General features: G+C 42.0%; 1 protein-coding gene across 1 annotated transcript in view; it reads right to left on the reverse strand.

The window, feature by feature from the left end:
* Nucleotides 1-1,881: 1,881 nt before the first annotated feature.
* Nucleotides 1,882-11,492, reverse strand: part of ptk7b (protein tyrosine kinase 7b) — a 98,369-nt gene continuing 88,758 nt past the window's right edge. Inside the window, exons 10-20 of the mRNA XM_008299496.1 lie at nt 10,919-11,038; nt 10,470-10,619; nt 9,969-10,116; nt 8,063-8,190; nt 7,057-7,257; nt 5,904-6,062; nt 5,501-5,733; nt 5,321-5,401; nt 4,723-4,874; nt 3,878-4,056; nt 1,882-3,734 (exon numbers count right to left, since the gene is read on the reverse strand). Of these exons, the coding sequence (XP_008297718.1) occupies nt 3,574-3,734; nt 3,878-4,056; nt 4,723-4,874; nt 5,321-5,401; nt 5,501-5,733; nt 5,904-6,062; nt 7,057-7,257; nt 8,063-8,190; nt 9,969-10,116; nt 10,470-10,619; nt 10,919-11,038 (1,712 nt within the window). The 3' untranslated portion in view covers nt 1,882-3,573. The remainder of the gene's footprint in view (nt 3,735-3,877; nt 4,057-4,722; nt 4,875-5,320; nt 5,402-5,500; nt 5,734-5,903; nt 6,063-7,056; nt 7,258-8,062; nt 8,191-9,968; nt 10,117-10,469; nt 10,620-10,918; nt 11,039-11,492) is intronic.

The following is an 11,492-nucleotide window of genomic DNA, read 5'->3' on the forward strand; positions in this document are numbered from 1 at the left end:
AATCATTGTTCAGTCTCTGCAGGAATTTTGTTTCACTCTTCTTTTGCCACTGTCTCTAAATCTTTATTGTTAGAAAATCTCTTTGCCATCACACTCAGGTCTTCAGACAGATTCACAGAATTCTCAATGGGATTCAGGCCTGGACTCCAAAATGTTTGTACTGCAAAGTGTCTGCTGGAGCCTCTGCCTTGACATGTTGCTACCAGTAAACACTTAGATATGGCCTTATAACCTTTCCCGTCTTGTGTGCAGCTACAATGCGCAACTCTAATAATAGGAAGCTCACTAAGCTCTCTGGGTTTAGCCACAATGTGTTGTAGACTAGTCAGTGACTAGAGAACTGTGGTATTAAAAGGCTGTAGAATATGCTAGAAAATACCAGGACCATTTGCAGTAATATGGAAGCTGTCATTTTCTTTTAAAAAAACAAAAAAACAAAAACAAAGAAATAGTAACATCTCAAGTACAGGGTCTTAGTGTCTTTTACTTGTTTATGTCATTTCCAGCCAGAAGGAACCAGCTGGTCAAGTAAAAATGTATTATCAACCAAATTTGAGCTTCTTAATCATTCATTTAGGGCTTAACTGAAGGTTACTGGACAACAAGAGGACAAACATGATGAGTCAGGAGGAGCTACAGTGATCCTGGTGTTGCTTTTTAACACCAAACTAAAAGCTCAGTTTTAAATAGGATTATTTTTCGCTAACCCACAACAACACTGATTCATACTGGAAACTTTTTTTGCCGCTTTAAAAGTCTATGTTATTGCATTTAACTGTAGTCACCATTATACTGAAAAATGTCTGATAACTTGAAGGGTAAGGGTCATGTTGTACAGCTTCAGAAGATTAACACCACCCTCTTGTGGTTCATCAGAGAAGTTTTTCAGTAGCAGCAAAATGGGACCGCAAGTACTTTTGAAGGATCACGTGTGGTGGCTTTAATACTACATCCCCCAAACTAGTAGGTGATAGGACATGCTTTACTCCTCATGCTTTTAAAAGACAAACTGTATTTTCAAAGCCTCATATTTAGCCTTGCTGAGACTTGTGGGATGTTGGTTATCCACCTCAGCAAACATTTCACCGCATTTATTATTTTAATCAAACTCCACTCAAATTTTGTAATATTGCAGCTGCAAACAGAAGATGTAACGATACTCTAGCTTACAAGCACAAGAAGAAAAAAATGCTAGGAAACTTTCCCTATTTTTTTTTTTTTTTTTAACCAAATTTTAGTTTAAATATACAGTAATGTACAGGAAATGTAATGTGTTTCAGCAGCCAAATATCTTTTTTTTTTCTACATTCATGATAAAGAGTTTGAAACAAAACTGGATCAGTCACAACAATTAAACAATCTACTTAATACTAGCAGCTCTAAATAATTGAGGTATGGACCTCTGAATGTGTCCTGTGGTGTCAAACAGTGGATCCTTGGGGTTCTGAGAGTTGTTGGGAGAAACCCTTATGAACCGGGCTTGTTCCAGCACATCCTGTGAATTTTCAATCAGATGGGTATCTTGGGAGTTTGGAGGCCAGTAAAGTTCTTGAGCTGTTCCCGACCAGTTTTAGTGGTATGGTGAGGTACACTCTAGGAAGGAATGCTTGGTGTGCAGCAGTGTTTATGTGGTTTGTATCAAAGTAACATCGACATGAACGCCAGAATCCAAGGTTTCAGATGTTGCATGATCCGATTGGTGTAAACTTAAACAAAAAGTCCATGCATTATAATTTCTTAACTATCCCCAGCAATTTTTAATTATTTGAAAATTGATTTGCATAAATAAAAAAAGAAAAAAGGTGGGAGGTACCACCAATAATCTGAACATTGTGAAAGCAGTCAAAGATGGCAATCTGCTACATTAATTACAACACATCAGGTAAAAACACTGTGAACCTTTATTGACAGCAGCATGTATATTTTTGTATATATATCTGTGATTATTGTGAACATTTGCTGAAGCAGTTAAAAAAAAAAAAAAAAGAGGTCTAGGTGTGAGTGCCTAGCGTTCATAAAAACAAAACATTACACTAAAAACAACGTATAAAAACAGATTCATCAACAAAAAGGCCATTGCATTTGATTAGACAATGTAAAAAGAGGGAAATAGTTAAGATAATCCTTCATTTACCAGGCACTTAAATGAGTTCTGGTGACCTGCAGTCACTCTTTTGACCTCCTTTGTACTTTGTATCCAGCTGACTGAACGTACACCGAGATGGACCATGAGAATGAATACATAGCATAACTACCTCACAGAAGTACCTTTCTATTATAAACATAGTTAAAAAAATGACAGGACCTTCATCATAAATAAACAGGCACCTGCATGTCCTTCTACACAACATGATAGAAACAAAAAGGGATATTCTTTTAAGTGAAGTTAGTGCATGGCTTCTACATTATGTACACATTGCCTGGTGTGCTGGTCCACTTTGCAGCACTGCACAAAACAGCTGGACCAGGAGAGAAACTGGGATTGGACCTCTGGAAATATGACGTCGCAGGTTGATCACGATGATAGGCTGCATCCCTGCGACTGAGACGACGTAATGATGTGGAATAATGGGCGTCCTTACCCACGGGTTGTGACAAATAAGCACCTCAAAGTTAATACAAGAACAAAACACACTTGTAAAAATGTATAAAGCCCCACACTGGCACAATCTCATCTATTCAATATATTCCTTGGCTATAAAACTTGATCTTTTGTTGTTGTTCCTGAAAGTGTTACAGTAACATGGATTACTTTTTCCACAAGTTTCCTCGTGTCGCAAATCACAGGTGTAACAGACGACAAACCTTCATGCAAAACCCTCATTCCACTTCTTTGAGAACAGTTCAGTGCACACACACATACAGAAACACACACTTTGGGGGATGTTGGTGGGTCCCTGGGGGCATAGTAACCAATCAAGGGTTGGGGTAGTAAATCCACGATGCAGCTCACTGAATTCTAAGCTGAAGCAGAACAATTAAAACGTCTCATTTAGCAAACTCCCTAAGTGGTTGATTTCTAAAAAGCTTCAGTTCTCAATTAAATCCCTCTTTCCTGTCTCAATTCGCTCTGGTTTTGTGAGGACTTCCACCTAAATTTAAAGGGGTTTGAGCTTCAGACCAGTTATTTCTAGTGATCAGAGCCAGTGAAAGCACTGTGTCTGGGATCCCTACAGAGCAGGTGAACGTTTAGGTGTGTGTGTGTGTGTGGAGGGGTAGAGGCACTGAGGTCGTGAGGCTCCGTGAAACAAAGTGTCTCCGAGTCGGAGTGGCTGCAGGGTCACAGTGGAACCACAGAGCGGAGGGGAGGGTCGTCCATGCTGCGGTTAAGGCAAACTCCTGGCACTGCTCACACGAAGCCATTTACACGGACACGAGTGCGTTTCCACTGATGTAGCAAAGAAGTCTGATCCACACTCCGTATTTTTTGAAATGCATATAAAAAAAAAGAAAAAAGAAAAAGTTTCTCCTCAACCCTCTTCCCTGAAATGTGTGAGACTATTTATCCAGCATTCCTGTCTTATTTTAGGGGAAAGGGGAAGGGTTGGTCAAAGTTCCCCTCTAACGTTCATCTCAGACTTTGCTGTCAGACGGCAGCTCTCCCAGGGCGTGGACGATGTCGGTGAAGGATGGGCGCTCTTTGAGGCTTAGCGCCCAGCAGCGGACCATCAGCTTGTAGATTTTGGAGGGGCATCCATCTGGAATGGGTAGCTTCAGTTTCCCCGTCTGCAGACCTGCAGAAAAGAGGGCAGACCCACCAGATCAGAGAGAGATGAAGACACTTCCTGTTGAGTGAAAACTTTCAGCTTTTGAGATGCATCTTGTAGGGATGTCCAAACCTGAACTAAAAAGTGAGCTGCTACTGCATCACACTCACCTTCGAGCACCTCGTCATCGCTGAGTTTGCTATATGGCATTTCCCCATGACTGAATACTTCCCACATCAACACTCCAAAGGCCCACACGTCAGACTTAGTGGAGAAGTCGTCCTCAAACACAGACTCTGTCGGGAGCCAGCGCAGTGGGATCCATGCCTGCCTGTAGTGGTAGTACTCACTGTGCACATGTACGAAAGAGAAATGACAAGAGGATAGAAGCAAAAATATTAGTCAGATGACTGTACTAAGAAGGAACTTCATGCTAAAGTGGCAACAGAAAAGTAGCAGCAGCTAAGGCTAACAATAGCAACATGACTATCAGTGACAGTCTGGCTACCATCCAAAGCAAGAAACCATCATTAGAATCCCAAACTGAAACAGTCATCTTGATCTAAATGCAATGAAAAAGCAGAGTAACTAATTACTGATTGATAAAGCAGCAGCAATAATGAATGTCGGCGTTGAATCCACTCAAATTCAAGTGATGGACCATCTGAGGTTTAATCTTTGTTTGTTTTACCTCTGTCTCCCGTTTCACCTTTTTTGCTTTTCTCCGACAACTGCGCTCTTTTTCTTTTGCCAGGTACAATTTCTTTGGTTACTCTGTTCTTTTAACTGTAAAACTAGCTTTAATTTTCTCAGGAGATTTAAGATCTGGTGCCAGACAGGCAGGCAAAGGGAAAGTGAGGCTTACACAGAGCCAATCTAAACACATTATCCTATAGCCATTACACTGTGCAGTGAACAGTTACCATAGCATTATGAGTCAAAGCAAAAAGAAAACTGTCTCCTGCCACTTTAAGTGTTGGATTATTATAAAATGCAAAGTCTATTTTTAGCAGACCTGTTGTAGACGTCCTTGCTGAGACTGAGTGATGACACTTTGACGCGCCTCTGACTGTTGATCAGGCAGTTTCGGGCGGCGAGATCTTTGTGGACGAAGCGGTGATTAGACAGATGCTCCATCCCGTGAGCCACCTGGGTGCAGATGGAAACCTGTAGGGAAAGAGAAAAATATGACGCCATCAAGATGAAGTAAAACTGATAAAACATTTCCAGTGGCAGCAGAAATTAGAACGGGTTTTCTTTGGTTGTATAAGTTAAAAGACTTGTTCAACAAGTCTCCACTGGTTACCTGGCAACCTCACAGTGATGACAAAACTCCTGGAGGTTACTGGCTAAAAATAATCAGAACTCTCAATGAAGCTTCTACATCTCATTTCTCTTTGTACAATGAACGTATAATGGGTTAATTAGTTCTGATCTTCTCATCTGACCCCTCAGCATATAGTATATTTTCCGAAATGTTTAAAATGCTTGAAGGCATCATAATCCTGCAAAGAATGGGAACAGGTCAACTGGCATACATTTCTATTTTTGTTCTATGTGTTGAAGTTGGTGTGCAGGTTGCTGTGAGCTGCCAATCATGGTACAATTCTTACTTTGGTCTTGGTGCTGATAGGCTGAGACTTGACTTTGTCGTCTTTGCTTTTGGAAATTCTCAGGAACTGCTTTAGATCTCCCTGGTATGACAAAAGTAAAAAGACAGAGCATTGTATCAGGAAAAAATGATTTCTATAATCCTTAAATGTGTGTGTGTGCTATTGCTCCTGTGTGGTTACCAGGTCATAGTACTCCAGGATCATGTAGTGCGGCTCTGCCTCCCTGCAGAGGCCCAACAAGCGGACCACGTTAGGGTGGCTCAGCTTAGCGAACATTTCGGCCTCGCGGCGGAAGTCGAGCTGGAGCTGTTCGTCTCTGGTCTGCAGGCTCTTCACCAGCACCACCGTCTCCTCCTCGACCTCCTCGATACCCTTAGCTTTAGACAGCAGCACCTCACCGAACTCCCCTTTGCCTGAGCAAACATTCACACGACACAAAGCAAATGTCAGAGTAGATGCACAGAAATCAACACTGAAATGAAATTAAGTTGAAATTGCAGCTTAAGATCAGGTGACTTTCTACTAAATCAGAGCACTTGGATATTTATTCTCAGTAAATATAAAACAGAACTGTATAAAGTACCTAAAGTAGTGATGGTTTGTAGGTTTGTTCGGGGAAAGTGCAGCTTGTCATTGACGTGACTGTGGCGTTTCTCAGTTGTTGCAATGGTTCCCATGTTGGTCAGTGCCACCTCTTCCTGGATCTCAGCTGTGGTGTGGCCATTTTGTTGAACAGCTCCACCTGATGAACACAACACACATCCCACTGGGTCAAATGTCGCATAAAACATAGACCATGGTTATAAATAGATAATGGGATGTACTGGTGACATCAATAGCAATAAAAAAAGTTTCTGCAAATGTAAAATGCATTAGATGCGAAGTACAAAGAAAATGCAATGTTGCATGAACAACCCCTCCCCAGATCATAACAACCTATATCACATCTATTGATAACTGCGACCCTTCGTCCTGTGTCACTCTCCATCTTGCAGGTCTCCTGAGGCGCACTAGTCTGCTGCCTCCTGGGCCTCCATCCACCCCTACACACCTTCCTTGAAGGGATGGACTTCCTGGTCTACAAACACCCACAACCCTGCATGTGGTCCCCACTACCTCCACCTGCAATGCTGGCAAGCTCCACTGAGGCCTGAAGGACTTGACGTTAAGGTGCACATCCAGTGATACCCGGTCTTGGCCACCAGCTCAAAACCAACTAACTAACATCAGTGCTAGCAGCAGTTTCACCCTGGTAACCATCCATCCATCCATCCATCCATTATCTATACACCACTTAACCTTCACTAGGGTCACGGGGGGGCTGGAGCCTATCCCAGCCGACTTAGGGCGAAAGATCCCGGTGCCTCCCTCCGGGACGCGAAGGCAACAGTGCTACCAACTACGCCACCCCACCTTGCAGCCCACCCTGGTAACCCTCTGTCTTTTTTTTTTTTTTTAATATCATGATTGCATGCATTTGTCAGCACTATCAACCAGCCCTAAGATATTTCTAAGTGGTTTATTTAGAATATGTCTCAATTGTACAGTTAGGATCCCGAGTATGCAGAAAAATCTCGTGGCTTTTTACATGTTGTGTGTAACACCTAGAATGACCACATGATGGCAGCAAATGCTCTATACATTTGAATGCTTTAGAGGATGATAACTTGAGGACATGTGACAACCTCTTGAATGATTTTACAACCGTCTAACCCCTAATTTATCAACATTCCTACCATTAAGACACTCCATCTCGGGCTCCTCTCCGTCCTGGCCCTTCTGCAGTCTTTTGGCGTGGCGTCTCTTTTTGCAGTAGAACATGAGTCCCAGCACTACAATGATATAAGCCACGGCTGCTCCCACTGACAGACCGATGGTTTGGATCATCTTGTAAGGAGCCTTGTCTTCATCTCCATCAGGAAAAGCCATGGGTTTGTCTGTTGGGCCGAGTGGCAATTATGGTCAAGTAAAATGCACTTAGGAAGTATAGGAAAGTAACAAGAATAACTTTTACATCTCATATTGTGTTACATCTTTCAGTACATTTTGCTGTTTCAGCAATTGTAGCATAAGAGGAATGCAAATTTTGTTTTTTTCCAAGAATAGATTTGCAAGATAAAATTCTGAGTAAATAAAAAAATGAAGAACATATTAAATCACTTCAGATGTGGTTTTGTGGTGATCCACTACAGCTATGATTTGCGAAATTTAACCTATGAAACAATTGTTTCCCTCTCAAACAAAATGTCAAAAGTATGACAACGGTTAAAACCACAGATCTACTTCAAAACAGTCACTTAATTTCTCTGCACTGTTTCCCAGTCTGGCTTAGGTGAGCATTACAGTCACGCTGACCCAACAAGCTGCAACAAACATCTAAATTCAATTGTCTCCTCGCTAAGCTGGAATACCATCCTGCTACTTACAGAGAAAATGAGTTGACATGGGACACTAGTGCAAGTGTGTGACTGTAATTTTCAGCTTTAGCACACAACGAGTCTCAGAGCGTGAGGCGTTATTAGATCCAACGTCTGCCCAATCCCATCACCTCAGTGACAGCTGTGGTGTCAGAGATGCGGCCATGGTTATTAACCTGTCGACACGCATGACAGGCAAAGGCCGAGAGTTTAATGAATGCCTTCATCCTACACTTGTGACCGTGGCTGACGGCCCATGTGTGCACCTTTGTTGCTGATAAAAAGAGCCTGTGTTAGGATGTTTTTGCGTGCGTGTCAGACTTACCCACTACATACAGCTGAGCAACACGGTACTTGATGCTGCAGCTGTTTCCGGCCACGCATGTGTATCTGCCTGTGTCATCTGTAGTGACATCTGAAATTAACAAGGAGCCATTGGGCATTTTCTGGAACCTGGAAGACAGAAGGAATGAGACAGATAAAGGTGAAGGTCTGCCCTCATTTCACATTAAAGGAGGAAGGAGTAGGAGGCTAGAATGGCACATAATTCAAAAATTTAAATTTCCTACTGAGGGCGTTAAGTCTCTTGTGTCTTGAAAACCAGCATGGGGTCCTTGGTTGTCAGTCATGATAATTCTGAGGAATTTGCTTGACCACTGCTAAAGCGGTTATCCATTGCCAACAAAAGAAAGCGATCTTGAGTAACGTATAGTATTTTCAGAAGCTGGCATGTCAGACTAATATACTGACAGCAGAAAAGGGCAAAAGACAATTTTCTGGTATTATTTTAGCAGGAGGCATCATTCATTTTATGTTTGTCAGTAATGCATTATGAGTAAAAAAAAAAATCAAGCCACTGATGCACCTAAAAGCCAATGTAGGCCTACCTACCTACCTACCTACCTAAATATATACAGGCATCATCTTTAAAACAAGCAATAAAAATCAACCTAAACACACAGGTAAGATTGATATGCAAGTATATATATATATATATATGCATGTGTATAAGCTCACTGGCAACTTGATGAAAAGTGATGTGTATACCAATGTACTTTAAGATTATTTAACCCTCCTGTTATCTTTGGGGTTAATTTGACCCCATTCAATGTTTAACATCTCTAAATAAATGATTGACATATTTTTTTAAAGTTTTATTGAAAGAGCTATTTACACATAAACTTGGGTAACAATTTTTATTATGATAACTTTGTGGAGGTTTAAATTGCTGGGGCCAAACTGACCCCGAGGATAAAAGATGTCAGGAAATTAAAAGTAGTAGGAGTGTTAAAGTAGGTCACACGCAAAAATTTCATGTCCTTATCCTGACCCTTACTTTTTTGAGTCTAGTTTGCAAGACAATTGTTAAATTCAACTAAAACTTGTCATAAACGGCTTGTTTCAATCTGCTGTGTGCTCTTAGTTCAGGAGAAAGCGTGTACTTGTGATTTTTGATTAGTAGCATCATCAACAATCATTGTTTTGCAATGCTGTGTGTTTTGTTCCATTCACCAAGCGTTACTCAAATGTAAAGAGAAAAGCTTCACACAACAGAGATCACATGTAAAAAAACACCAAGTTCAGCAGTGTCATCAGAGCAGGGTGAGACAAGAGAGAACGAATTGACATGAAGCGTCACATTTAAAAACATCAGTATCTAACTATCTAACAAAGACGGCTTGATGTGAAAGATGTGAGAGCCACAAATGTATGACTAAAGACCTCAGGGAAGCTGTTCGAGCCTTCTTACCAGCTGAAATGTACAAGTTGCAATACAAAAATATTCCAATAAAGCTTAAAAGACAAACAAAATAAGTCCTCTCTGAAATGGCAATGCTGATTACAGTACACAGAACATCAATTTTGCACGATGGTTATTTTATTATTTTTTTTATTCTAGTATAACATACAACAAAAAAATAAAAAAAAATTTAGATTAGGATTTTTTTTGTTGTTACACAAACATCTGGTCATGCTACAAATGACCAGTCTGAAAAAAAATCACAAACTTCATAGATGCAGTTCATACGTAAGAGAAACTACAATAAAATGAGTAAATGTCACAACTTTTATTTGTTTGAATGCGACACTCTTGCTTGAGATACTTTGTCTTCATGTGTGTATTATTTTACAAGTACAAGCTAAATCTATAACTAACGTGCAGAGAAGCCACTTTGAATCTGTAATGACAAACTGTATCCTCATCCATGATAGTTGAGTGTCTCATTTACCTCCTGTTCTTAGTGATGTCCAGCGCCTTGTCCTTGACCATCCAGTGGATGTGAGGCTCGGGGTCACCTGTGGCCTGACAGTGGAGGATGGCCGTGTGTCCCTGGTACACCGTTGTATTGTCTGGTTCCACCTTAAAGTGAATGTACACTATATGTGCACACACGGAAACACAAACAAGCGAAAGCTCATTAACATAACATTCAGACCACAACTGGGCCAAAACACCTCCTTCAGAGACTGAAAACTGTGGCGACTGTGGTTCTCAGTCACTCCCTACAACCCCAATGCAACTCATTACTGGGCTATAAAAAAGGCCACCAACTACATCATAAACGGTGCTGCTTTTGAAGCTTGATGAGAATGATCAGCGGCTGCCTTGTCATTAAACAGCCCTCACATGTACCGAGACCACAAGTACTTTCGATGTGGGACTGGTGACTAATATAGCCCCGTCTCTTTCATAATTCCCTGTTTCCGGGATGATAGGCGAGCGAGTTTACCGGCCACGGTGAGGGTCACCAGGGCTCGGATCTCTCCCTGGAGGCTGTTGGAAGCAATGCAGGTGTAGTTGCCGGCGTCGCTGCGGGTGACTTTGGAGAAATGGAGCTGGCCGTTCCTCTGTTCCACGTGGGGCGGCACCTCTCCTCCGTCTGCAGGGGGAGACAGACACACACAGGGGACAAGAGGGGTTAAGGAGGCCGAGTCTGGTGCTGTGGTATTCAAGTGGTTAATTTGACTCCTGATGCGAACAAAGAGGGAAGTGATGTGTGATGATTAATCTCCCCGACACTCTGTTTGTTGAAGACTCTGTGTGGTTTCTACAAATTCTTGTAGAAATAGCATCTGTCATTATAAGAGTCAAGGCTACCACTGCATTTTGGAGGAGACAACGTTCGACAGTCGCCCCTTATCTGATTTAAAGCTGAGGTTAACCTAGCAGGGCGCGCACCTGCTTTGGTCCAGCGGATGGTCGGGGTCTCTCGGCCCGTGGCGGAGCACTGGATGGTGATCTCGTTATCCAACTCCAGGCACTGGGAAGGCTGAGGAGTCGGGGTAAATTTCAGCTTCTCTGAAACACAAGTCAAAACACAAACACATTACACATGTGGTTAACAGGGCAAGGTGGAGGAGTGAGGGAGGGAGGGGGGGAGTGTGTGTCAAAGCTTCTTTTGTGCAACTCACGCTGCAGATGAAATGACACTAAGCTGACACAAATCATGTTCAGACATATTTGAGGAAAATGTGTCTACAGGCACACATGAGCACACAGATGTAGTATAAAGACAGTGGTTTATCAGGGGCTGAGATCATATAAACAGAGAGATTGACCAGACAAAGCTGTGACATGCAGAGCCATCTATCATAGTGATGTTATAGCAGCAGGCAGGAATTTATCACAGAGATAACATGTTAAAATGGAGGCTAGAATAAAGCTGCTGAGCATGAGTCATCTTTTACACCTCTGTGGGTGTCCTGCTGGACGCCCAGATACACAACATGGAATCCTATTTTAGGAAGCGCGC

The sequence above is a fragment of the Stegastes partitus genome, unplaced genomic scaffold (assembly GCF_000690725.1).
Source record: "Stegastes partitus isolate 25-593 unplaced genomic scaffold, Stegastes_partitus-1.0.2 Scaffold1, whole genome shotgun sequence".
NCBI lineage: Eukaryota > Metazoa > Chordata > Actinopteri > Pomacentridae > Stegastes > Stegastes partitus.